The sequence below is a fragment of the Schistocerca nitens genome, chromosome 11, assembly GCF_023898315.1.
Source record: "Schistocerca nitens isolate TAMUIC-IGC-003100 chromosome 11, iqSchNite1.1, whole genome shotgun sequence".
Taxonomy (NCBI): Eukaryota; Metazoa; Arthropoda; class Insecta; order Orthoptera; family Acrididae; genus Schistocerca; species Schistocerca nitens.
In genome coordinates, this window is record NC_064624.1 from 147,255,062 (window position 1) to 147,281,236 (window position 26,175).

General features: G+C 40.5%; 1 protein-coding gene across 19 annotated transcripts in view; it reads left to right on the forward strand.

Annotated features, from left to right (window-relative positions):
• The window catches only part of LOC126213414 (eukaryotic translation initiation factor 4 gamma 1-like), a 786,084-nt gene that overhangs the window by 479,015 nt on the left and 280,894 nt on the right, over window positions 1-26,175 (forward strand). For 18 of the 19 annotated variants that reach the window (XM_049941158.1, XM_049941157.1, XM_049941144.1 and 15 more), the window contains 6 exons: window positions 643-750; window positions 9,078-9,179; window positions 16,877-17,024; window positions 19,332-19,447; window positions 20,584-20,859; window positions 23,834-23,962. In XM_049941158.1, the coding sequence (XP_049797115.1) occupies window positions 643-750; window positions 9,078-9,179; window positions 16,877-17,024; window positions 19,332-19,447; window positions 20,584-20,859; window positions 23,834-23,962 (879 nt within the window). The remainder of the gene's footprint in view (window positions 1-642; window positions 751-9,077; window positions 9,180-16,876; window positions 17,025-19,331; window positions 19,448-20,583; window positions 20,860-23,833; window positions 23,963-26,175) is intronic. The other variant, XM_049941153.1, reaches the window with a different exon arrangement.

Genomic DNA, 26,175 nt, shown 5'->3' on the forward strand with positions numbered 1-26,175 from the left:
AATGCAGTGTGATGGGTTTCTATTTATTACAGTGTGTTTCACCTGTAATCAAAGTTACGTTCATATCGGACTGTGTGTTCTGGCTGCTTCACTGTTTTGTCGGGACTTATTATTAGGCAATTTCTAGTTCCACTCGTGCTGACCTGTTTTGTCGTGTGAAGTATCATTTTGATTTTCTTTGGTGGAAGTGTGCCTTTCGTCCCTTCTTCACTTGTACCGTGGTCCGTAACACCGAGTGGCCCAGTCTGTTTGCTGATCAGTGTGATTTTTTGTGTACTGTTTGTTTCTGAGCAAATCTGTGTTTGTACGTTGCAGTGCTAAATAATAATACAGTAAGTAATATTTTTATTAGCAGATTGAACTTTGTGCAGATGCTTTAGACTCTTTTCAAAACCCAAACTAAATCATTTTCTGTTTAGAGGTCTTGTCACATATTGAGGAACTGAAGAATGTCCACTTCAGCTCACCTTGCAGTAACGGTATTTGGGCTGGGAGCGTGAACTTGATGATTTCTGTCCCTTACATTGTTCATGTTCGTTCCCGCTATTTACGAAGCCACTTTATGCTAAATCAAATGTTCCCAAAGCTGTAATTTCAACAAACTTGCGGTCAGATATTTAACTTAATTTTTGGTGTTTGCAGCCGACCTACTTCAATGCGAGAGCACCAGCAACTCGGATGACTAATCGCGGGCCACCTGTTGTCAGCATGGCTGCTAACGTGCCCGGACAACAGATGTTCCCACAACACGTGAGTATCTGAGTTTCATCCTGGCAAATGGCTCAAAATGTAATAGTGTTGTTGAGCAAACAGAGGAGAAAGGTGTTACTGGAATACAAGAATTTGCGGTTGAAAATAAGCCAAGCTGTAAACTTAGAATTTGTTTCACTGAGGGCTGTTGAAAGACTACTTGGTGAATGAAGCGCTCTACAGTCTCTTGTACAATAGTGAGTGAGTGAGTGTAGTAAGGAACTCTTCCTTGACACGTGAAAAATACTTTTTTGACTGCCAGAATTACAATAACACTGCTACACTGTTGTTGGACAGGTTTGTTATACTACAGAAACTAATATTTTTTGTTGTGGATTCTGTATAACTAATGTTAGTATCTTAAATTAGAAATGATTCAGATATGAGGGAATTTACAGTCTGTGCTTTCACTTAAAAATTATTTGGAAATAAACAAATTTGTCTAAGACTGTTAGTAAGTTCTATTTAGTTTAACAATAACAACATATGTAGTTGAATCTGATACATTCTTGCAAATAGTAGTTGTGGTTTAGAAGAGAAAAAGGTATATAGTTGGCTTAAAATGTGCAGTCCATCATTGATGTGGAGTTCCCAAAGCATTTGTAAGCGTGTGGTGCACCCTTGTGCAATGGCAGATGCAGGCATTAATACATAGTTTTAATACCTCACTGAGAAATGATGAGTTCGCACGGATGATCCCTGTGATTCCATACTGTTATAAGGGACGTAATACTGATCTCAGTTGGTCAAGGTATTAATTCTCTGTGTTAGTGTGCTGTCCTTCATCAAACATGTATTACTGTTAGTAATAACTACCATCTAATCAAGCAAACAAGCTGTGACATCGTCGCGAAAAAACAGTGACCCGTATATGAAATAAGTTTCCTTTAATTACCCTGCCTCGAGATGACTGGGTGTTGTTGTGTCGTCTTCATCATCATCATTCATCCCCATTACGGTCGGAGGAAGGTAATGGCAAACCACTTTTGCTAGCACCTTGCCTAGTCGGCGGTGCAGGTCTCGCGCACTGTTCCCTATGCTCCTTGAAGTATGGGACATCATCATCATCATCTTCCTTCAAGTTTCCACTTTACAGTCACATCACCAACAGGGAACGTTGGGAGCTTGTTCGAAGTCGCAGAGCTTACTTGATAGACCCATTTACTGCTTTCCTATTGACAACACAGTACTCCCACCTCCTTTTATTCTTGCCATTCTGCCTCTGGTGACATCTAGTTGTCAATTCTACATTACATAGGCCTCAGTGCATATTGAATAGAACTGAGCACAGGAAAGCACTGCTGTGATGAAACCAACCAATGGATTGAGCGCAGGTTTAAGTATGGGGAAATCACACTTGGTCCAGGAGATGGGATAGCCACATCTTCAGAAGAAAATGTTTCCATTTTATTATTGTGCGAAGAACATGTTCCTGTTTCATATTTGTACTGAAGTTTTGAAGGTAAACCACTGAGAAACCAGGGCATGATTTACTTTCTGTGTTATTGTGCGGAACAGGTCTTCACACACACACACACACACACACACACACACACACACACACACACACACACACACACACTTGGCACATTCTTCACATGGTACAGTAAGTGTGCCCCTGAACTACAAAATGCACACCCTTATGTTGCCTTCATACACACATGTGGAGCTTGTAGAATATTTGGTTTGTAACAACTGTCTGTAGTGTTTGGATTGCTCTTCTGACTGAACGTGCAGTGGCACGCAAGCCATTCTAGGATAGTAACTATAAAATTCCTTCATATGTGGACTTTGCTGAAGATATTGCTAACATTTCGAATACCCATGTGAGAAAACTATAGCTTCATGCTCTTTAATGTTTGTAAGTGTTCTGGGTTGCTGATTTCTAATCCAGAATGAGATTTTCACTCTGCAGCGGAGTGTGTGCTGATATGAAACTTCCTGGCAGATTAAAACTGTGTGCCCGACCGAGACTGGAACTCGGGACCTTTGCCTTTCGTGGGCAAGTGCTCTACCATCTGAGCTACCGAAGCACGACTCACGCCCGGTACTCACAGCTTTACTTCTGCCAGTATCTCATCTCCTACCTTCCAAACTTTACAGAAGCTCTCCTGCGAACCTTGCTGCAGAGTGAAAATCTCATTCTGGAAACATCCCCCAGGCTGTGACTAAGCCATGTCTCCGCTATATCCTTTCTTTCAGGAGTGCTAGTTCTGCAAGGTTCCACACTTTTGAAGGAGTTAAAACTGTAGTAATGAGTTATAGAACACACAATATGATTTTAAGTAATGTAAGGAAAGGTTTGTCAATGTAAATTATTTGTGCGTAAAAGAGACCTCCAGGCAAATAGTAAAGATTGACTCATCAACAGATGTGCGAGGAAGAATGAAAACCTCTCTGGTGCTGTGCGCATGTCCCTGTTTGTATGCTTGCATGCGTTTGTGCGTGTATAGGTGAATGCTTCTGTGTGTGGGTGAGGGGGATGGGGTGCACATGTAAAGGCGTCTCTCTCTCTCTCGTTTTTGTTAACACTTTTGTTGTTTGGTAAATAGTCTTCTTTATTCATAAAATGTAATTTCAGACACACAAACACGATAAATGAAAATTCAACTGCTCTGAAATGTATGATCACAGACTAGAAACTTCATAGACACAGCAGAGCGCGTACAAAGCACTAGACACAGTAGTAATTTAGAAGGCAGGAAATCTGTACTACAGACCACCAAACATTGTAGATTGCTGCTAGAGATTAGTAAGCTACCAGTTGATATAGCTCCCTTTTGATATGGGTTGTTTTCTGTTGTCAGTCTTCTGTTAACTGCTGAAAGTCTGTCATGTGGTTGTTGTTACAATTACAAACTTACTTAGTTGTAGTTACAACTAAGAGGATGAGTCAAATGAAAGAGGAATATCGAATAAGTATTAACTGTTTACTATTTAAAAAGTAATTGTTGTAAATTTTAATAAATTTATACCACAGTGAGATGAGACAGTCAGTGTTTTCATGGTAAAATAATTGTGGTTATCTAGGGAAACATGGTTGTTCCCAGGTGTGCATCTCTTCGTCCAAAGCAAGGGCTCCAAAAATATGGAAATGTCATAGGGGGAGAACGGAACTGTATGGAGGGGAGGATAAGTGAGGTTTTCCCAGTGAAGCATCTACATCTATACTCTGCTAACCAGCGTGAAGTGAATGGCAGTGGGTATGTCCCATTGTACCAGCTACTAGGGTGTCTTCCCTATTTGTTCACGTACCAAATGTGGGAAGAATGGTTGTTTAAATGCCTTTGTATGTGCAGTAATTATTCTAATATTATCCTCAAGATTCCTTTGTGAGTGATACGTAGGGGTTGCAGTATAGTTCTAGAGTAATTATTTAAAGCTGTTTCTTGAAACTTGATTAATAGCCTTTCTCGGGATAGTTCATGTCTTATCACCAAGATGTACCAGTTCAGTTTTTTCAGTACCAGCTTGACCCACAATTGAGCCTGTGTGATCATTGCATTTCATCCACCCAGTCATTCGTTCGATTTGTCCAATTCCAACAGTAACTTATTGATATTATAGTCTTATGATGTTCTGTTTTATCGTTTTGTGACATACACGGTTTTACATTTTTGAACAGTTAATTCAATGCATCACTTTGAAATGTTGTCAAGATCTTACTGAATATTTACTCAGTTTCTTTCGGATATTACTTCATTGTAGATAACTAAATCATTTGCAAAAGTCTGAGGTTACTAATAATATTGTTTGCATGGTCATTAATATACAATATGAACAGAAGGATCTCCACACTGGGGCCATCCAAAGTTATTTCTACATCTGGCGATGTCTTTTCATCTCTACTAAAAAGTCCTCAACTCACAAGGTGAGGCCGCCAATTGTGAAATTCAGATTCGATTCATACTGCGCACAATAAAAGCTCATGGCCAGAGGTGTAATGTGGCAAAGCACCAAGATGTCTCACGCCATGCAATCTTTATTTATATATATATATATATATATATATATATATATATATATATATATATATATATATATATATATACAAAGATGATGTGACTTACCGAACGAAAGCGCTAACACACGCACAAAATTCAAGCTTTCGCAACAAACTGTTGCTTCAACAAAGATGATGTGACTTACCAAATGAAAGTGCTGGCAGGTCGACAGACACACAAACATACACACAAAATTCAAGCTTTCGCAACAAACTGTTGCCTCATCAGGAAAGAGGGAAGGAGAGGGAAAGACGAAAGGGTGTGGGTTTTAAGGGAGAGGGTAAGGGGTCATTCCAATCCCGGGAGCGGAAAGACTTACCTTAGGGGGAAAAAACGACGGGTATACACTCGCACACACACACATATCCATCCACACATATACAGACACAAGCAGACATTTTGTCTTTAAATATGTCTGCTTGTGTCTGTATATGTGTGGATGGATGCGTGTGCGTGTGTGCGTGTGCGAGTGTATACCCGTCCTTTTTTCCCCCTAAGGTAAGTCTTTCTGCTCCCGGGATTGGAATGACCCCTTACCCTCTCCCTTAAAACCCACATCCTTCCGTCTTTCCCTCTCCTTCCCTCTTTCCTGATGAGGCAACAGTTTGTTGCGAAAGCTTGAATTTTGTGTGTATGTTTGTGTTTGTTTGTGTGTCTGTCAGCCTGCCAGCACTTTAATTTGGTAAGTCACATCATCTTTGTTTTTAGATATATTTTTCCTACGTGGAATGTTTCCCTCTATTATAACCATATCATTAATTTGAACCCAACAATTACGTTTGTTATTGTCGCTGTTGCATTTCGAAACCTTTCCTGTCGTCTTATTTTCTCTTTATTTTCTCTTTCTGCTTTTACCAGTAGTCTCACTTTGTATTCACCTTCCCATTTTTACCATAATCTACTATACAATTTTATCCCGCCTATATATACTCAATAATACGTAACCCACTTCCAAACCATAACCAAAAAAATTTAATTTCCGCTTTCAACACCACCGCTGCTATAAAATCCACCGTTTCTAGTTCAATAACAGCTGCTTTCACGTATAAAACAACCATTTCGGCTAGTTCTAATAACTTTCACTATATTTCCACTTCCGTTTTTCGCACATCACTGATCATTTTTAGCCGCTCCCCACAGGTTTTAACGTCATTATTTACAATTGTTAGCCCCATTTTCGTAATATTTCACCACAACACCACTCCTTTTAATACATTTACACGTTTTTTCGAAATTTTCCCGAATTTCTCCGTCCTTTAACGTGTTTTAGCGGCAACACAACCACCCAACCTTTATGCACATCGCTGTCTACCAACCCAAGTTCACCACAGGATCAACTTAACCAACACTTTTTCGCCTTTCTTTGTCTTTAAATATGTCTGCTTGTGTCTGTATATTTTTGCTGATGGATATGTGTGTGTGTGCGCGCGTGTGTATACCCGTCCTTTTTTCCCCCTAAGGTAAGTCTTTCCGCTCCCGGGATTGGAATGACCCCTTACCCTCTCCCTTAAAACCCACATCCTTTCGTCTTTCCATCTCCTTACCTCTTTCCTGATGAGGCAACAGTTTGTTGCGAAAGCTTGAATTTTGTGTGTGTGTTTGTTTGTGTGTCTGTCGACCTGCCAGCACTTTCATTTGGTAAGTCACATCATCTTTGTTTTTAGATATATTTTTCCTACGTGGAATGTTTCCCTCTATTATAACCATATACCGAACGAAAGCGCTGGCAGGTCGATAGACACACACAATTCAGGCTTTCGCAACAAACTGTTGCCTCATCAGGAAAGAGGGGAAGGAGAGGGAAAGACGAAAGGATGTGGGTTTTAAGGGAGAGGGTAAGGAGTCATTCCAATCCCGGGAGCGGAAAGACTTGCCTTGGGGGAAAAAAGGACAGGTATACACTGGCGCGCGCGCACACACACACACACACATATATATATATATATATATATATATATATATATATATATAAAGAAAGATGATGAGACTTACCAAACAAAAGCGCTGGCAGGTCGATAGACACACAAACAAACACAAATATACACACAAAATTCTAGCTTTCGCAACCAACGGTTGCTTCGTCAGGAAAGAGGGAAGGAGAGGGAAAGATGAAAGGATGTGGGTTTTAAGGGAGAGGGTAAGGAGTCATTCCAATCCCGGGAGCGGAAAGACTTACCCTAGGGGGAAAAAAGGACAGGTATACACTCGCGCACACACACACATATCCATCCACACATACAGACACAAGCAGACATATTTCTGCTTGTCTGCTTGTGTCTGTATGTGTGGATGGATATGTGTGTGTGTGCGAGTGTATACCTGTCCTTTTTTCCCCCCTAAGGTAAGTTTTAAGCATGGAAGCCTTTGAAGCCAGTGGCTCCTTCTGGCAAAAGGGTTGAAGAGTGAGAAAGATGAGTGAAGGAAAGAGACTAGTGAGGTTTTGGAAAAGGGGCAGAGTTCGTTAAAGTCACCCAGAACCCTGGGTCAGGGAAGCTTTAGCGGACAGGATGAGAAGGAAAGACTATAAAGGAAAGATATCGTTGGGGGCTGCACCTGATGATGAGATTTGAGAATCTGAGAGCCTAATGTGGAAGACTGGGTAATATGCAAGACAGAGAGTACTGCTAAAACATTGTGAAAGAGTTAACATGAGTGAAAACCTAAGTGCATTTTATGTAATAGAGGTTGGAGGGGGACGGTGAAAAATAGACATAAAATGAAAGATATATAAACCAAAACACGGTGGAGAAAGGAGTAGTTACTGTGAAGAAATGGCGAGACAGGAGAAACTAACATAAACTAAGGCCAGGTGGGTGGTGAGAACCTAGGACACATTGTAGTGCCAGTTCCCACCTGCGGATTACTGCGAAACTGATGTCTGTGGAAAAATCCAGCTGGCACATGTGGTGAAACAGGTACCAAGGTCATGACTGTTCTGTTGTAGAACAAGCTCTGCTACAGGGTATTGAGTGTTGCCACTACACAGCCTCTGCCAATGTCCACCCATTCTAACTGATAATTTGGTGATTGTCATGCCAGTGTAAAAGACTGAACAGTGTTTACATGACAGCGGGTATGTGATATATGTTGTTTCACTAGTGGCTTTCTCTTTGGTAGTACATGTTTTGCCAGTCAGAGAGATAGTGTAGGTGGTCGTAGGAGGGTGCATAGGGCAAGTCAGGCAACGGTCACAGAGGTAGCAGCCAGATGGGAGGGAGATGGATGCAGAGGGTCTGGCAAGTGTATTGTGGAGATTTGGAGGGTGACTAAAAACTATTCTATGGGTGGTGGGCAAAATCATTTCAGGGGACTGTTTTAGGAAATCGTGGGGTTGTCGAAGTAGCCGATCAATAGATTCAACACCAGGATAATACTCAGTGATATGAGGCGCCAGCAGTACCAGGATGTAGTGTGATGGTCTTGGAAATCAGCTTTTGAACTGGGCTGAAGAGTGAGGTGAGAACCATGGTGTACTGCTCAAAAGAGTCTGCATTCGAGCAAATACGGTTGCCTTTAACACTGAGGCTGTGAGGGAGAGAATGTTTGACATGGAAGGGATGGCAACTGTGAATATGTAAGTATTGTTATTTGTTAGTTGGTTTAATGTGTACAGAAATGTATAGATGACATTCGGTGAAGAATAGACCTACATCAAGGAAAATAGGATTCGTATTAGGACTGTGTGAAATTTAAATGGGAGAAGGTATATAGAGATTCCAGAAATTTTATCAGGTCAGCCTCACTGTGAGTCCCTGTGGTGAAGATGTCACCAATGTACGTTAACCTGCTTATGGATCCCAGGAAAGCCCCCTGAAAGTGAGACGTATGCCAGCATCTTCGTGGGTCACTTGGAGGGGCTTTCTTAGGATCCGAGCCTCCTTGAGTCTCTCATGTTGTGTCTTGCCGTTGAATGTTAATATCACATGGAAATGACTGTGACAGAAATAGAAACAAAATAATTGTCAGTTAAAAAGAGAAACAATCTTTGTTGGCTACTTTTATCATTGCTGTTTGGCTGTTGTGTGTTCCTCCCCATGTTAGAAATAATCTCTTCGTCTCTTTTTCAGATCATAATGCAAATAACAAATCTAGCATGGTCTCTGTATAATGCTATATCTTCAGGTGCATGTGGTGAATCAGGACCCCCCAAATTGTGTATCTGTCTACCTGTCAATAATATCACCCTTTTCTTTGTGTGTTCCTGATCAGTGAAATGTTTCTTTTTAAGTCTTCGGTTTTATGTGATTTTACACTTTGTTTTAAATATCTTTTTGTAACCAATTATTGTGATCAGAGAGAAAATAATTAAAAAACTTGTTTCAGATGCAGCCAATGCAAATGCAAGCTGTTTATCCTAGCGTTGGACTACCTCCCTTAGGAGTTGGGCAAAATGCAATGTACCTCAGTCCGAGCCAGATGCCTTTGGTAAGTGCACATCCTTTGTTTTTCTCATTTCAGCGTTGTAGGAAAATTACAAGATATCGGCTTGATCAAAAATGTCAGAATGGTTAAAAGTTCGGCAAGGAAATGGTCCTTTGTTCAGATTTCACAAGTAGGAACATAAAAAATGCTTTCCATTTTGCCTACTTTGGTGTATAGTTCTGCTAATTTCTCTACTACTTTTTGCCAACTTCGCTGTTTCTTTGCTTTAGGATTAGTTTTGAAGCACTATATATTCTTCACTGTGTTGTTGTTTTTACTGTTTTCAGTGTTACATCGAAAATGAATGTACAGTTAGCAGTTACAGTATGTTCGACGTCACAATCAAAGCGTACACTATGAGAATAAGGGACAACATTCATTAGTCACAAATTTTAAAGATCCTGACAGATGGGGTGCAAACGTTGGGGGAGGGGGGACATTCAGAGGTCTATCTTACATTTTTCTCTAATGACTCCAAAACTGCTGCTTATAGTGAAAGTGTTTCCCAATAAAAAAATTATCAGCATTAAATTTACTGTAAAAACGGTCCTATCCATTTTTCTCCAAGAATAGTAGTTTCCTCATTTCAGAGATGGAAAACTGCGGATTATTAAAAATATTCCCAGAACGAGATTTTCACTCTGCAGCGGAGTGTGCGCTGATGTGAAACTTCCTGGCAGATTAAAACTAGGGTAGCTCAATTGGTAGAGCACTTGCCCGCGAAAGGCAAAGGTCCCGAGTTAGAGTATCGGCCCGGCACACAGTTTTAATCTGCCAGGAAGTTTCATTAAACATATTGTTTAAATGAAATAAAATTGACATCTTGGGTTGTCGGGTTTTCTGCCGGATATCAGTGTCGTGCTTGCACGATATTTCGGTCACGTAGCTCGTAACCTTCGTCAGGTGCGACCTGAGACTGTCTCAGGTTGCACCTGACGAAGGTTACGAGCTACGTGACCGAAATATCGTGCAAGTACGACACTGATATCCGGCAGAACACCCGACAACCCAAGATGTCATTAGATCGCCAGGAAAGCCTGAAGTTACATGAAATAAAATTGCTTATCTTCAAATGAAATGGATTAAAAATGTGGAGTAGAGCCATATTAAGGAATTAGTTGTGTTCTTGGAGTGTGACAGGTTGGAGAGGGTTTAGCTGGTAAAGGGTAGAAGCGTGAGGGAATACAGGTTGCCAGATTGTGGTCGTGCGCTTCCTTTATCGTACACTGCAAACTTTTGAGGGTGAGAGATAATTCTCCACTGTATCCTACTTACTGCATCCCAAGAAGCAACCGCTGTCAGGGTGTGTATACGGCCCGGGAGATCCGGGAAAAACCCGGGAATTTTTTCATCTGGGAGAAAACTGGGAAAAAACCCGGGAATTGTTTAGAATTCCGGGAATTTTTCATTGTTTCAGTTTTCAATTAAAATTTTGTGCTTTTGACTGGTAAGAACCAATACTCTTAACAAAAGATATCACTGTATCCTGCTACTGCAGATTAATACTACAGCAACAAAACATGAATGAGGGATAGGAAAACTAAAACAAAACATAAATTGCAAAGGAAATGCGCCGTATGCAACAAAAGAACAGTGCTCATACAAGCGTCTGCCAATAGCATAGTGTGTCAAAGGCTTTAGAAAGACTATGCAAAGCTTTCTAACAACAAATTGCCGCCGATGAGCGTGACGTGACAACTGTTTATATTAGATTAGTTTGAGCAGTTGCGGGTGGGCTCTTGCGCATGCGCAGTTGAGTCGGGTATGAGTAGTACCTTTTCCCGCTTCTGGTTACAGAAGTGTGGCTGAGTGCCACTACTTTTATTGCTTCGGTTCGGAAATTGGTAAATCTGGGGCTGATGCACAGAGCAGTCAGAGTTGTGGTGGGTAGGTGGGTCGTCTGCACGTGACCTGTGTTTACGTTCAGTGATTTTGTTGTTTCCTCTTCGTTTATTGCTCTCACGTTAAATGATAACAAAATGGATTTTTGTGGCTGAGAGCTACCAAATGAATTGAAATATGTTCCTGTAATTATGGAAGGCTAAAATGTGTTCATTAGTTTTAGATTATATTTCCACCTTCCTGACAGTCAAACTTTAATCGCCTTACAGGACAATGAAGTTATTTTTGCCGGTTTGCTAAAGAGATTTGGCTGTTATTAATCTTTTCTGTTGAGGCAGTCAATTTATTTGAAACAAAGTGTTTAATTTCGAACTATTGGCTAGTTTCAACTGTTCGCTGCATTTCAAGTGCACGTATGGCATTATGCCATGATAAAGAACTGTACGTGAGATAATACAGTAATGGTACTCCCAAGAAAATTGACATACAAATATGCACTTTAAGCCGAATTATGCGTTTTAGTGTGGTTCACGAAATTCCGACGCCCTTGAAATATCCTCTGATGTCTTGTTTCTTTTATGACATAATGTAAGATCTTTTAATGTTTTACGCGTACGAACATATGAGCTTCCTGCGTCATCGTAGCTGCCCAAGCACGGTGACACTTACCTGGCGCTCTCTTGCAACTGCTGAAACGAACCTATTTCCAACAGGTCGCGGGAAAATATTGCGAATGGTGGTTTGAAATGCGCTACATTCAAAGCAGATTTCCTTTTATGTAAGATGAGCTATGTGCGAGAATATATGACGTATTTCTTAAATCACAAAGCATTTGACTAATTTAAAAATCAACTCATTGAGGATGACCCTTTAGAAGAATTTCGAGCCCAGAAGATCAGATATTTACGTCGTTAGTAAAAATTTTACTGACACGTTTGTGTGATGTACCTTAAAGTGTAAAAAGAGCAAAAAGATGAACATTATATGTGGAAGCTTAGGCTCTCTTCCAGCATATTAATCCTAGAGACCAATATTATATTTGAATGCTATGTATATTAGTTTAAACCATGAACTTTTCTTATTTGTGTGTTCACGCTACTTAAGAGTGATCTTAGTATTGGCTGACTACATCATGTATCCTATGCTGTTATCAGCTGGCGAGATCACGTGACACGAGTTACGACTGGCTTACAAAAGCGAATCACAATCTTTATTTCAATGCTTTGGATAGTGACATGCAGTGTTGCTGCACATCAAAGGTCTTTCAAAACGTGTGTCCTCCCCCCCCCCTCCCACCTGATTTTAATTTTCTAAAGTGTCGGGAAATTCTAATCCGGTATATAAAACCATAAACTTTCAAAGGATTGATGAGTTTTACAGTGCCGAATAAGAGTATACTGTCACTTTAACGCGGAAAAAGTGTATTTTCACCCGGACGAAAGTGTATTTTTAATCGGGAAGTCCTGGAATTTTTCTTCCTTGTCCACATGTACACCATTTCATCAACTGTCCACAGCACTCCTTACAAATCGATGGTGACACAGCAGGGTATATACGGTACAACTGGGAGATAGGGAAAAACCCAGGAATTGTTTTATCCGGGAGAAAACTGGGAAAAACCCGGGAATTTTTTAGAATACCGGGAATTTTTCATTGTTTTAGTTTTCATTTATATTTTTTGTAATTTTGACTGGTAAGAATCGATACTCTAACAAAGGATATTACTGTATACTGCTACTGCAGACTAATACTGCAACAATAAAACGTGAACGAGAGGGGGGGGGGGGGGGGAAGGAAACACAAATTGTAAAGGAAATGTGCCATATACAACAACAAAACACAGTGCTCGTACAAGTGTTTGCCAACATCAAAATGCGTCAAAGGCTTTAGGAAGACTATGCAGTGCTTCATAGCAACAAATTGCCTCCAATGAGCGTGACATCACAACTGTTTACATTAATTTGTTTTAGCAGTTCAGAGTGGGCTAATGTGCATGCACAGTTAAGTGGTGTTTGTGGCTACAGAAATGTGGCTGTTGGCTGTGTAAGCAGTCACAGCTAGCTGCAACCAGGAAAAATTTTACTGCCACGCCCTAGCTGCCAGATTCACGCATGCGCAGCGGGCCTTGATCTATGAGAGAGGGGGGGAGGGGGGCCAAATTCGTATTCTTGAGGAGAAGAAACTTGTTTCACAAAGCGCCTAGCAGCACTATCTTAGTATTGTCCCGGTTCAGAAATATCGTAGATCAAAGTCTGATGCGCAGAGCAGTCTGAGTTATAGTGGGGAAGTGTGTAGTCTCCACCTGACCGATGTTTACATTTAGGGGTTTTGCTGTTTCCTCTTCATTTACTGCTCTCACGTCAAATGAAAACAAAATGGATTTCTGTGGCCGGGAGCTATCAAGTGAATAAAACTACATTCACTTAATTACGGAAGGCTAATATACGTTATTAGTTCAAGATTTTATTTTTTTCCACTTTTCTTACAGCCATGCATTAATTGCCTTGTAGAACAATGAAGTTATTTTTGCTGGTTTGCTAAAGAAATTTGGTTTTTATTAATCTTTTACACTGAGGCAGTCAATGTGTTTGAAACAAAGTGTTTAATTCCACACTATTGTCTAATTGCAACTGCCCTCTGCTTTTCAAATGCACGTTTTCATCTTCTAGCACGTATGGCAATATGCCATAATAAAGAATCAAAAATGAGTTACTACAGTACTGGTACTTTAAGAAAATTTGTCCCGAAAGCCACACTGAAAATCTTAATATCAGGTCAAGGCCTACTTCATTGGCAATCTGGACATACGAATGTGCTCTTTAAGTGGTGGTGGTGGTGGTGGTGGTGGTGGTGGTGGTGGTTAGTGTTTAACGTCCCGTTGACATAGAGGTCATGAGAGACGGACTCTTTAAGTATGCACTTTAAATGTGCCATTTTAGTATGGTTCAAGAAATTCCGATGCCCTTGGAGTATCCTCTGATGTTTTTTTTTATGGCATAATGTAAGATCTTTTAATGTTTCACACACATGAACATATGAGCTTCCTGCATCATAGCAGCTGCCAAATTGCGGTGGCACCAGTTACCTGGTGCTCTCTGACGACTACTGAAACGAACCTATTTCTAACAGATCACGGGAAAATATTGCGAATGGTGGTTTCAAAAGCGTTACTTTCAAAGTAGATTTCCTTTTACGCAAGTTGAATTATGTGCGAGAATGTACGATGAAGTTATTAAATCGACATTCGTGTTGTTATTATGGGCAGATTGATGTTGGGCTATGGGAAGCTCTCTCTCCTCTGTGGTAGCTAACTTATTTGCCGAAAACTTTGAGGACAAGTCACTGGACACGGCTATAAATTTTACTGGCATATTTGAGTGATATATCTTGAATTGTAACACGCGCTAAAATAACATTATATGTGAATGCTTAGCTTCTCTTACATTATATGTGAAAGCTTTTCTTTTTTGTAACAACACTATGTGTATTAATGTAAAACATTTAGTCGTCCTGTTTGTGTATCTGTGCGAGTGTTGCTATTAGCCGACTACATCACGTGTCCTTCGGTCTGAATATCCGATTGTCATCGGCTGGTGGGATCACGTGACACGAGCTATAAACACATCGCAATCTCGATTACGATGGTTCGGAAAGTAACGTGCAGTGTTCGGTGGAATTCCAGTTTATACTTTCGTAATACAAAAATATGCAGGGTACATGTTGCTGCACATCAAAAATCTTTCCAAAAGGAGTTTTCTTTGTTGAGTTTCACTTTCTAAAGTGCCAGGAAATTCTACGCCCATGTATAAAAACTTAACCATTCAAAGAATTGATAAGTTTTACAATTCCGAGGGAAAAATATACTGTCACTTAATTACACAGAAAAAGTGGGTTTTCATCCTGGAGAAAGTGTATTTTTAATCCGGGAATTTTTTCCTTTTCTGCACACACACACACACACACACACACACACACACACACACACACACACACACACACACACTATTTTTCCAAAGTGCATTAACACTATGTTGAATGTGTATACGAGCGACCCATATTCTAACACAAGCACATTCAGAATCTGTATAAATCTCCACTACTAAAGGAGAAATAGATTCTCAGTCGCCCTGTATGGCAGGTGTAGTGTTCTTCTGGGAAAGGAGACTTGCTTAACCGTGAGCACTGCTCACTTCGTAGTTTAGATGAGATGATACCTCCCGAACATTAGGTGAACTTCTATGTATATGTTCTTGTAAATAGTGGCTGAGAAGTGTTTAATTTGTACATGCTATGTTGTAAGTGATGTATGTAGAGTTGGTGGGAAAAGCATTGGGTTGGTAAATATGACATCTTGCTGCTGTCTTTTGTTGACAGCATGTTGTAAAGTTGTACAGGATGATTAGGAATCGGTTGCCCTGTAAGAGAGTTCATGCGTGTTTCTTGCATTAGTGTTGTTATTAACTCATACCCGCACTCCATGTAGAGTGTAGGGAATTCCCTGCTCACTCTGTTTTGCAGACCTGAATGTGGGAAGTTCATGACCACAATTCAGTCACCTAATTTCTCTCATCCCTGCCTTGTCACCCTGTTTTATCCCAAGAACACAATTTATCCTTTAATGCAATGGTAATGCCTTTAATTGTGGTAGAAACAAAATTAAATGTGTGTTCTTAAATCATGTTATTTAGCAGTATATGATAATATCTACTATTAACACAATATTATTAATTATAATCTGCTATTTTTCTATCGCTCGCAACACAGAAAGTTTCAGTGGTAGTGAAATAATGAATAGGACCTCTTTCATAGGAAATGTATTGTACGGTAGTGTCGTTGTCTGTCGCCAGAACCCACGGTATTAGTTATTTGAGAACAATATAAGAAACTGATCTTTAAACATCCTCCACCTCATTGTTAAGACCTCTTGGATCAGGATTTTTTACAATGTTGTTCACAACACTTCCTCCTACCGCTGTACAAAAATTTGCTATTGCACAAATTTTTCCCCATTTTTACCTTCTTTGGTCGTCATTGACTGGGCTAGTACAACTGGAGCCAAACACAGTAGAATTATATTAAAAAGTAAGTGAAAGAAAGTCATTTTTTGCAGCATAGCAGCAGATGTTTGACGTGGCCACAGTTTGTACTGGCATGAAAAATTGCTGTTCCAATTCTGAAGGGATTTGTCGGCCCAATTTTAAGGTGGTTTCATTGTTCACTTTGACTTGCTCTGAAGTATTTCGCTGAAGTTTTTCTAATGCTTGTTAGTTGTGTTGCCGAAAATTCATTTCTCAACATAAGCCATCATAAAATATAGGTGACAGTCATTTGCCATCATCACATGTTCTTACATTTTTGCTAAACAGACCTTAAAAACAATTAGTTATTTTGAAGAGATCAGTAAATGTGTTACGTAACGAAGTACATATTTTTGTAGTATGCAACTATACATTTGAAGACCACTAAATACTCCAGTTTGGATGTGCAAATGTAAGTGTGTAATGACAACTGTGTATAGATTGTGATTCCAGAAGTTTTTATCTTAATACCGGTACCAGTTTAAAGTACTGCAACTGAGCATACACCTCAACCATCTGTTACTGTAATGCAAAAGCTCCTTGTTGCTTCTGTGGGAAAGTGACCAATAAACCAGTTGAGTGTTTCGGTGAGTGGGTATGCCTACACACATGAAAATGATACAAACAATAATTTCATTTTATTTACTATTATGAAGCAGCTGATCTTGGAAACATTTTAAATGTGGGCTTTTCTCAAGCTATTTGAACATACCCAAATTGTTGTTTGTGTTTGGTAGTGATTTCATATTTAATGCAGAAATTAAACTTTGATTGTTGCAGTTCCAACCGCAGACAAGACATCAGAACCCGGCGAATTCGGCAGCAACTGCTGCGACGTATTACCCTCAACATGGGCCGCATATCTTGATGGCACAGATGCCTTTCCCCGGCTACAGCACTGCCCACACCGGACAACACGGACCACACTGTGAGTTCTTATTTGTATTACTTTGCAACAGAGTAAAACTTTGTCTTTGTCATCATGTGGGTGTGAAATTAAAGTCTTGGTAAAATGTACACAACCTTGGTGAAATGGGGTAGAGCGGTCAATATATTCCTTTTTCTACCGTGGACTGAGTTGTGTACGCACACACAGTACATTTCATCACAAAATTTGAAATAAAGTTGAGTGAAAGTAATTATTGTATGATCATAATAATGGGGGAGTGATAGTGTTCAGAGCTTTTTCATTGAAGTTTATTTATGGTAATTTGTAAGAGTAACAGTTAATGTTTTTTGACATAGCTGTAGTAGAGGTGGAGGAGATTGTAATTGCTGGACACCAGAAATCAAGAAAGTGTTCATGTGTTTTGTGACGAATTCCTTTTATGTGATTTGCTGTAGACGTGTTCTCGTTTCTAAGTGTTGAGCTTCTCTTGCTACTCTGTGTATTTGCGGGCTACCTCGCTCTGCAGTATTGTAAAATCTGTAACAAACTAGGGTACTTCTAGCCTATTGTGGTCCTGGTTATTGTTGGACAATGGGTACTGATATATTTTCAATGGGGACATATATTTGGAGGCCAAGTATGTTGAGCAAATGTGATACCCTTATGGAGTGCCAGCAAAAATACATTCATTAGAAATTGTTTGATTTTAAACAGAAAGTCAGGTAAGTGTTGTAAATGTTAATTGTGAGTGTAAAGCCATGATGAAGCCTGTATGTCATGCCAGACTGGAGTTTCTGAGCTACCCAACTGATTGCATACAGATTCTGAGCTATCACTAGTTAGTGAGGTGTGACATTTCCATCTCCATTCTTGGTTGTAGCATCCAATACCTCCACATTGTCTCATTTGTGCTCCCTTCGTGATCTCTTATGTATCACACAGTGAATAATACTTTGTATGCCCTCTCCAGTCCTGAATGCAAGTGGTTACACTTGTGTTAATAGTTGTTAACAATGAATGGCAATAAAGTTTTCTTGATAGTATTGCATATCAGAAAAAGTTAACATTGCTAGTCCTAATCTCACTTTTCCTTTCCCAGCATGTTACTAGTCATGGTACACCTATAGCTCCCCAAAACAGTGATGTACCTGATATTTGCAAGCTGTGACATTCTCAAGAAATGAACCATTCAAGTGTTTGGAAAAATATTCAAATGTTCATCTGTGGCTGCTTCACACCAGTGTTAGATTGGAGGTTACTGGAAGTGTCATCTACTTAATATCTGAAGTAGGCATCAAAGTTTTCCAAATAAACTACCAAGTGGTAAGCAGTGATTAGTTTAATGACATAATTATTCTTACATATTTTTATACCTCCTGAAATTGTTTCTTTCTAGGATTTCTTCTCCTGATGGTCTCACTTTACTTCCATCTAGTAGCGCCAAGACGTTATCCTTAGCATTGCAGTTATCAAGACTGCCAGTGTGGCATGCTCACAGGGTATCAGTTGCAAAAGAACTTTCTGTGGACATTGGGTCAGAATTATTAATTGCTTGTGTGTTTACTAATACCGAGTGGATTCAGGATTGCATTATGTGGATAATGGAAGTTAAAAGTTACAACAAAATTTTAGAGGTTTTGAACTAGCAGTATCAAAAAAGGAAGTATTGCAACTCATTATTTGTAAGAAAGAGGGGTACTTGCGTTGTACTGAGATGATGGGTGTCTCCACTACATCGTGTCTCACTGTTTTGTTTGTTCCGTTACGCTGTGGACTTCACTTTCAGTCACATTTCTTTCAAAAAAGACTCCTCCCTCGAACGTACGCTGGTCACAGAGCTTCACACACTTTTTCTGCTGTGCATTAGTGTTACTGACAGGCATCCACATTTGTACTTTCAGTTAACGCATTTTCTTATTCTTGAAGCCATCACGTGTGACGATATGCCACTTTGTGACTTGTCAGGTTCCACAGCAGCTTCATTGATGGTGGTGTACGCATCAATTTTTCACTCTGGTGTTTCACTATCTTGTTAGGTGAGCATGCAGACTGGAGGAATCCCCCACATACGTTACTCACAACAATGAACTGTTACGGAATGGCCATCCTACTGTGTAGGTGCGTACAATTGTAGTATTGCGGTGTCTTTGATACGTGTGGGGTAACGGTCTCAAAATTCCTGCTATTAGCTTTACGCAACCAATGTGCTTCCTCGTATCTCAACATTGAAGTCTGCTTCATTAATAACTTTGATGTCATGGTTTTGTTACTTAAGAAAACCAGTAATAACTTGGAATTACGTCGTTTTGAAGATGGTAATCTCAGTGTTAGTCTCTTTTGTTACAGATTACTACCAGCAGCTGAGTGCGCGGCCTGCTCCTGCAGGGGCCGGTCCACCGACAGCAGGACCCGGAGCGCAGCAGGTGGTGGGGGCGGCAGGGCCTACCGGTGCTCCACAGGCGGTGAGTGTGGCAGCATTGAGATGTGTGATCTGTATTTGTAAAAGGAATTGCCATTCCATTTGTGCGAGTAGTTAAGAAATTGGAAAGTAATTATACTCGGATCAGAATAACAAAGTGATAGACAATGAAGTGCAGTTAGGAGTATATACACTGTGGGACAACCGAGAAATCTGGGACAAACCCGGAAATTTTATGTCCGTGGAAAAACTGGGGAATTTTTAAATTCCAGCAATTTTTCATTATTTAATTTTTAGCTGAATTGGGACTGATAAGATCTGATACTCCAGGAAAGAATTTTACTGTTTCCCACTGCTAGTGAATAATACTGAAGAAGTAAAACATAAACAAAAGAAGAAAAAACAACTGAAGTTGCAAAGGAAACACACTATTTACAACATCAAAACACACTGTTTCCGGAGAGTGATTTCACATTTACAATTCTGATTTAAACAAGTTAAATTCTGATAGTGGGCTGGACTGCTGCTCCCAGCAATGTGCCAATAAGAACTATATTGGCAATGTTTGGGAGTCACTGTGCTTGCTGGCCCAGTTAGGAAAATTTACTGGACCTCAAAATACCGCCTTTATACAGGTGAAAATACGCGTTTGCTCCTAATTAAAATTGAGAGTAGGTTATTGACTACCTTCAATACACCATAGAGATCTGTACTGTGTGTGGATTTCTGGTGTCGGAACAAGATTTGAGTAGAAGTTACGAACACGAAAGCAATTTTGTATAGCTGCGGAGAGCGAGGTGCTCGAAGTAGCTGCCTGCAGATAGTACTAGTTGCTGATATGCACCTTAAGCACCAGGTACCAACTGATTATACAGGTTACAACACACACTACGAAGACTACGACAGAACGGTAAAAGCGGCGTCAGTGCAACTGTACTGTATTCCGGGTTTATGTTGGCCGTAATCTGGGAATAGTCGGTGCCGGTTTAAAATGAAACACGGTCACACGACTTGTCGATTTGCTGTTCCTGTCGGTCGCATCCTACACTCAGTTTTGCTCTTCATTTCAGAGGTAGTGTGTACACAGACAAAAAAGTAAGCATTTACAAGTGCACTGTGTAGGATGTTTAACAAGTATTTGCTCGAAATTCTGTGTCGACAATGAAACCGTTTGCGCAGATGCCTCTTCTGCAAATGGGTGCCGCCCACGGACTGGGTGGCCCACCGGTGGGTCCGGCAGACGTGTCGGGTCCGCCTTCGCAGGGGCCGCCTGGCCCACAGTCGGCCCAGCACCACGTGGTGACGGGCGGCGGCACCCGTGGCAAATCTCGCAGGCCCAACGCGCTGGAGGTGATCGACCCGAAGACGGGTGCCTGTGTGGACATTTACGAGAGTGGCGGCTCGGGGACTCCTCCCAGGTCTGGCGAGTCGAGCGCTCGAGAAACTCCTCAGCCTGTGAGTATACTCCCCTTTATTTTTGTCGTTATTTGCAGTATCTGCTCATTGTTTCTGTGTAAATTTCCTCTGTCACTTTTTGCCATTTCTGGCCATTTTCACTTCCGTCTACAGAGGTGTTAATCCACAATAAAAATAAAGTCTTAGCTAGCTGAAAATATGTGCAGAACAAATTTTTACAGGAGACAAATATTTGCGGAATTAAAGCTGTGTGGGCAGGTGGGCAGACGTGCCCAGTTTACTTTTGGCAGAGCGCTTGCTGACGAAAGGTGGAGGTTCGTGGCCGGATTCCGGGTCTGGTGTGCGATTATAATCTGCCGGGAAGTTTGAAAACTGTGTATTCTAATGCTGGACTCGATTGGGATTGGTAAGATAGAATTAATATTTCGTTCTGCACAAATTTGTTTTCTGTTTTAGGTGAAAGTACACTTAGTGTCAGCAGCTGTCACATCGTGTGTCGATGTCAGTAATAATTTGCGCAACGGATGGTGGGAACTACGTACAGTGAATCGTGAGTCTGTTGTCAGTAGAAAATTGGAATGCCCTTTTGTAATTTTCTATGGTTCATAAATGAAGTTGACTGACATTTCTCCTTATTGGTTAGAACTTAATCACATTGTCAAAATTTCTCGCAAAATCAAAAACGAGACATAAATTAGGTTACTGAAATGATGAACTTCACCTCGTTCTACGTACACATCAGTGGATTATGGCAATATTTTTGTTTTGAGATTCATTGCCTTTGCCACCTCACAAGCAAAACGTCAACTGTTTGGCCTAATCTGGACCTCTAGCTTCATTACACACTTTAGTATGTCAGCATTTTTAGATTTTTCATTCACCAAATAAGTTTGAAAATCAGTAACCAACCTTAAATTATAGTAACCAGATAAACAAATATGGTTAGTCCAGATATTGTACCAAGTCTTCACCAGATTCAGTGGTTCGTATACTATCACACTATTGGCTGTGACCACTATAAACCAATTGCCAACCTTGCCGTGTGACACGAGTGCTGCTGACTCTGTAAGTGCACTGTAACCCTGTTTGAAACTTTGTGGGAGATGAGAACTGGCTGCCGGTGGAACTCTAAATCCTGAATACTGCTTTCTGGCCACCTTGTTGCAGCCAGTACTGTCCCTACCTCGTGGCTGTAGTTTCGCAAGTATCTCTCTCCTATTTGTCACACTTAGCAGAAGTTCTTGTGAATATACTGTTGCGTTAGTGTGTGCCACTAGTTGTCAGTGTGTCTGAGGCAGAAACAGCATCATCCAAAAAGCCGAGGTTTGTCATCCCTGGTCTAGAACATAGGTTTAATCTCAAGATATTTTATCTTTACACCACTGATTGACTTGTGTCTAGAGACCAGTATTACAAAAAGCATTAAAGTGTTTTACATTTGTGTTAGTGACTCAGACAGATTAAGCAGAAATTGAACATCCTATTTCTTCTCGGCGTGACAACACAGGTGGTGCTCTTCCACTTGCAAAATTATACCTGTTGAGCACGTATTCATTTTTCTCTGTTAGTACAGAAATTGTTGATAGGGTTCGAAAATTTCCCTTCCATTGCCGTCAAAGCCTGCAAACACTCCTTGTAGTATTCTGATCAGAAAATTAAAGTATTGATATGTAAGCTTAGCAAGGTGTAATGAAAGGATGGATAATGTGGCAGCTGTAAGAGCCTTAATATTAGAGTCGACATCGTAACTTTACTGGTTATGAATTTAGTTTGTTCTTTTCCCAGATTTGTATGATAAGAAATGCATCTTAGATAGTTATTTCTTAGTAACCAATTTAAAGTTAAAAATCTAATGTACAAAATGTGATAAGGTATCAGAATTTTGTATCTGCAGTAAAGTTGAGTGCGAATGAAGCTTAGATGCTTTCATAATATGCAAGGTCATGCAAATTACCTTCACTAATGATGGCCTCAGTTTCATTGTTAGACAGCCCAACAAACTGCCACTGATTAATTTAAATTTTGGGTTTTTATATTTGGTTTGTTTTCTATCAAATTATTCCTAATGAGAAGACAAATCAAATCCTAGACCACTCAGTCCTGTGGCCTGTTGGGTGTCACAAGTAGAGACTTAATAATGATGATGGCTTAGATAGTGGTAATAGCAGTTTGTCCTTGACTGTGCACAGCCTTATGCAGCTGGAAGACAGCACAATGTTTCAGCTTGTAATAATTTATTTAATTTTGATCTTTTGTTATCCTACCTATTTACTCTACATCAAACTTACATTTCAGTGTTGACACTGAATTACAGCTGGGGCTGTCACGGTCAGGACACAGAGGAGCAGAAAAATGAAAACAAATTATCATAAACTTAATTTTTGTCATTTCTCTTGGGAATGTTTGCCTACACAGTTATGAGGTGTACAAAGCCTCCCTCAATATGAAACTCAGCTTTGCTGCTCATGTTTCGTAATTGCTAATCCCAGAAATGACTCTAAGCTTCACTACGCACTACAAAGCAGTTCTCAAAATTAGATATCACTAAGGAGGGTTTTGAAAGTACGAGAGACTGGGAAAAATAGTGAGCAGTAGACTGGTTTGTGGTCATTTTAAAATTAACTTTGTGTACTGTTGTAAAAATACCAAAACCAGTTTGAATACAGTGAATGTCCATTTATTAATGCAGAAAGTGTCTGCTTTATCACAATGTAAGCAGAATGTAAAATGTTGCTCTCTCGTTAAGAGACAGAGAGAATGCTGGTTTGAATCTATTGCTGAATCAGATGCTTGCAGCTGGCAGAATTACCCTGCTATTGGTACGCAAACTAATTATTTCGTGTAGCGTTGTAACTCACTTCTCTAATGGACTCAGGTTAACACGAGGCACGTGTGTGCAAGTCGATCAGTGGTCCAGGTACATTTACGTTTGAGCGACATTGTAGCAGTGTCTCGTGTCTCTCTGAAGACGTGCCAATTCCGCAATAACTGAGTGAGATTGTTGTTCCGACAGAGTTCAGTTCAGGGAAATTCGGACGTGGCCGCAGAATTTGCGGCCCTCGTGGCGAAGGCAGCGAGCGACGACGGCGGGATCCCGCCGGCCGGGAGGCGGCCGCAGTCACGGGAGTTCCCGCACAGTGGGGTACAGGCGAGCACGGTTTTCTCTCTGTTGGGTTGAGTTTGTGGTGACGGCATGTGTGTCCGGGTTTCCTGTCCTGTCCTGTCCTGTCCTGTCCTGTGGTGTGGTTTGCAGTGTGGTGTGGTAGCTGCTGGGGCCAATGTGATGTGTCTCCCTGGATTCTGTTTGTGTTGTTTCGTCTACGGCTCTCTAGCATTGTCTGTATTTTGAATTGGTTGTGTGTCTGGAGGCATATAAAATTTGATGCCAGAGGATGATAGAAATGAATTCGTGTGCAGCAAAGGTCAGAAATGAAGAAATTCTCAGAAGAATTGATCGAATGTCAACTCAAACACTGTTGGTAAGAAGAGGTATCTACTTGAACAGTATTTTCAAGTTAATAAAATGGAAAGAACGATTTGAGGCAAGAGTAGTACTTAGACTGAAATAGTCGTGATAGGTCATGAGACAATGGAGGAGGAAGCTTAGGAGGGCTTGTGGAGGAGTGGAGTAGTAGTGCTGTCAATCAATCGTGGAGTTGCAATTTTATAAAGTAAGGTGCTTTGGGTGAGGGATTAGTTCAAGAAAATGTAGTTAGAAAGATTATTTTTTAGATCTTCTTTATACACGTATCACAGTTGCAAATTTATTAAATTTATTAAGACGACTTCAATTTTGTCATCGGTCAAAAACTAATTTATAGTTAGCCATTATCCAGTATTTAGCTAAATAAAGGTGCTACGAGGGCTATCCACAAAGTACATTACGTTTTGGAATTAAAAATATATAAAATATTGAAATTTTTTTATATTATATACAGATGAAAGCCACAATTAAATACTACTTTTCTACATAGTTGCCATTTAAATTAAGGTACTTATCGTAGCGATGGACGAGCTCGGAAATTCCTTCGTCGTAAAATTCTCGGCCGCCTGCGCCTTCAACCACGTGGTTAGCCCCTCTTGAAGCTGTGCGCCGTCATCAAAACGCTGCATAGCCAACCACTTCTCCATTGCTGGGAATAAGTGGAAGTCGCTCGGTGCCAGGTCGGGACTGTACGGCGGATGAGGAAACAACTCCCACTTAAAAGATTCGAGAACTTCACGAGTGGCATTTGCCATGTGGGCCCGGGCGTTGTTGTGAATCGGCAAGATCTTTGAGCCCAACTTTTCCCTGCGCTTGTTTTGTATTGCTCTTCTGAGGTTGTGCAGAGTTTGGCAATACGTTTGAGAGTTTTTTGTAGTGCCTCTTTCCAGGGAATCCACAAAAATCGCACCTTTTCTGTCCCAAAAGACAGTTGCCATCACCTTCCTTGCGGACAGTGTCTGCATGCATTTCTTGGGTTTTTGGGGGGGGAATTTGTGTGCCCCCACTGCATTGACTGCAATTTTGTCTCTCAGTTCACATGCTTAACCCATGTTTCGTCACCAGTAATGATGCGATCGAGTAATGAGTCGCCATCTTTCTCGTAAGCGTCCAAAAACGTTAACGCTGCAGCCATTCACTGATTTTTGTGAATCTGTCAAGATTTTTGGTATCCATCTTGCACAAAACTTGTGGTAACCGAGCTTTTCGGTAATGATTTCGTGCAACAAACTTCGTGAAATTTGTGGAAAACTCGTAGAGAGTTCCGTTATTGTGAAATTACGGTTTTCACAGATCGCGGCATTGAGTTTTTCGACAAGTTCGGCAGTCACTATGCTGGGTCTTCCACTTCGCTCTTCGTCGTGAACGTTAGTTCAGCCATTTTCAAATTTTATGACCCATTGATGCACTCTACCTTCAGTGATTATGTTGTTCCCATACACTTCACAAAGCTGCCGATAGATTTCTATCGGTGTACAGTTTTTTGCAGTCAGAAACCTTATTACAGCACGCACTTCACACTTCGCGGCATTTTCAATTAACGCTGACATTTCAAACTGTCACAGTAACTCAACGGAGTACAGCATTGAACCTCTCACTAGCACGGCAGGATGCCGACTGAGCGGCGGAATGCCATGACACCAAGATGGCCGCGCTAGCCCCGTCCCTAACGGACACAAATGAAAACGTAATGTACTTTGTGGATAGCCCTCGTATATGAAACAAATGGCAGTGCATTCATTCAATTTGGTTTACAAATTTATTTCTACTTGATTGGTGTGATAGTTTGTGCTCCATGTATGATAGCTCTAAAAAAACTTCTCAGATTTTTAATTCTTGTCCAGAATTTAAAAAAAATTGGATCAGCTCCA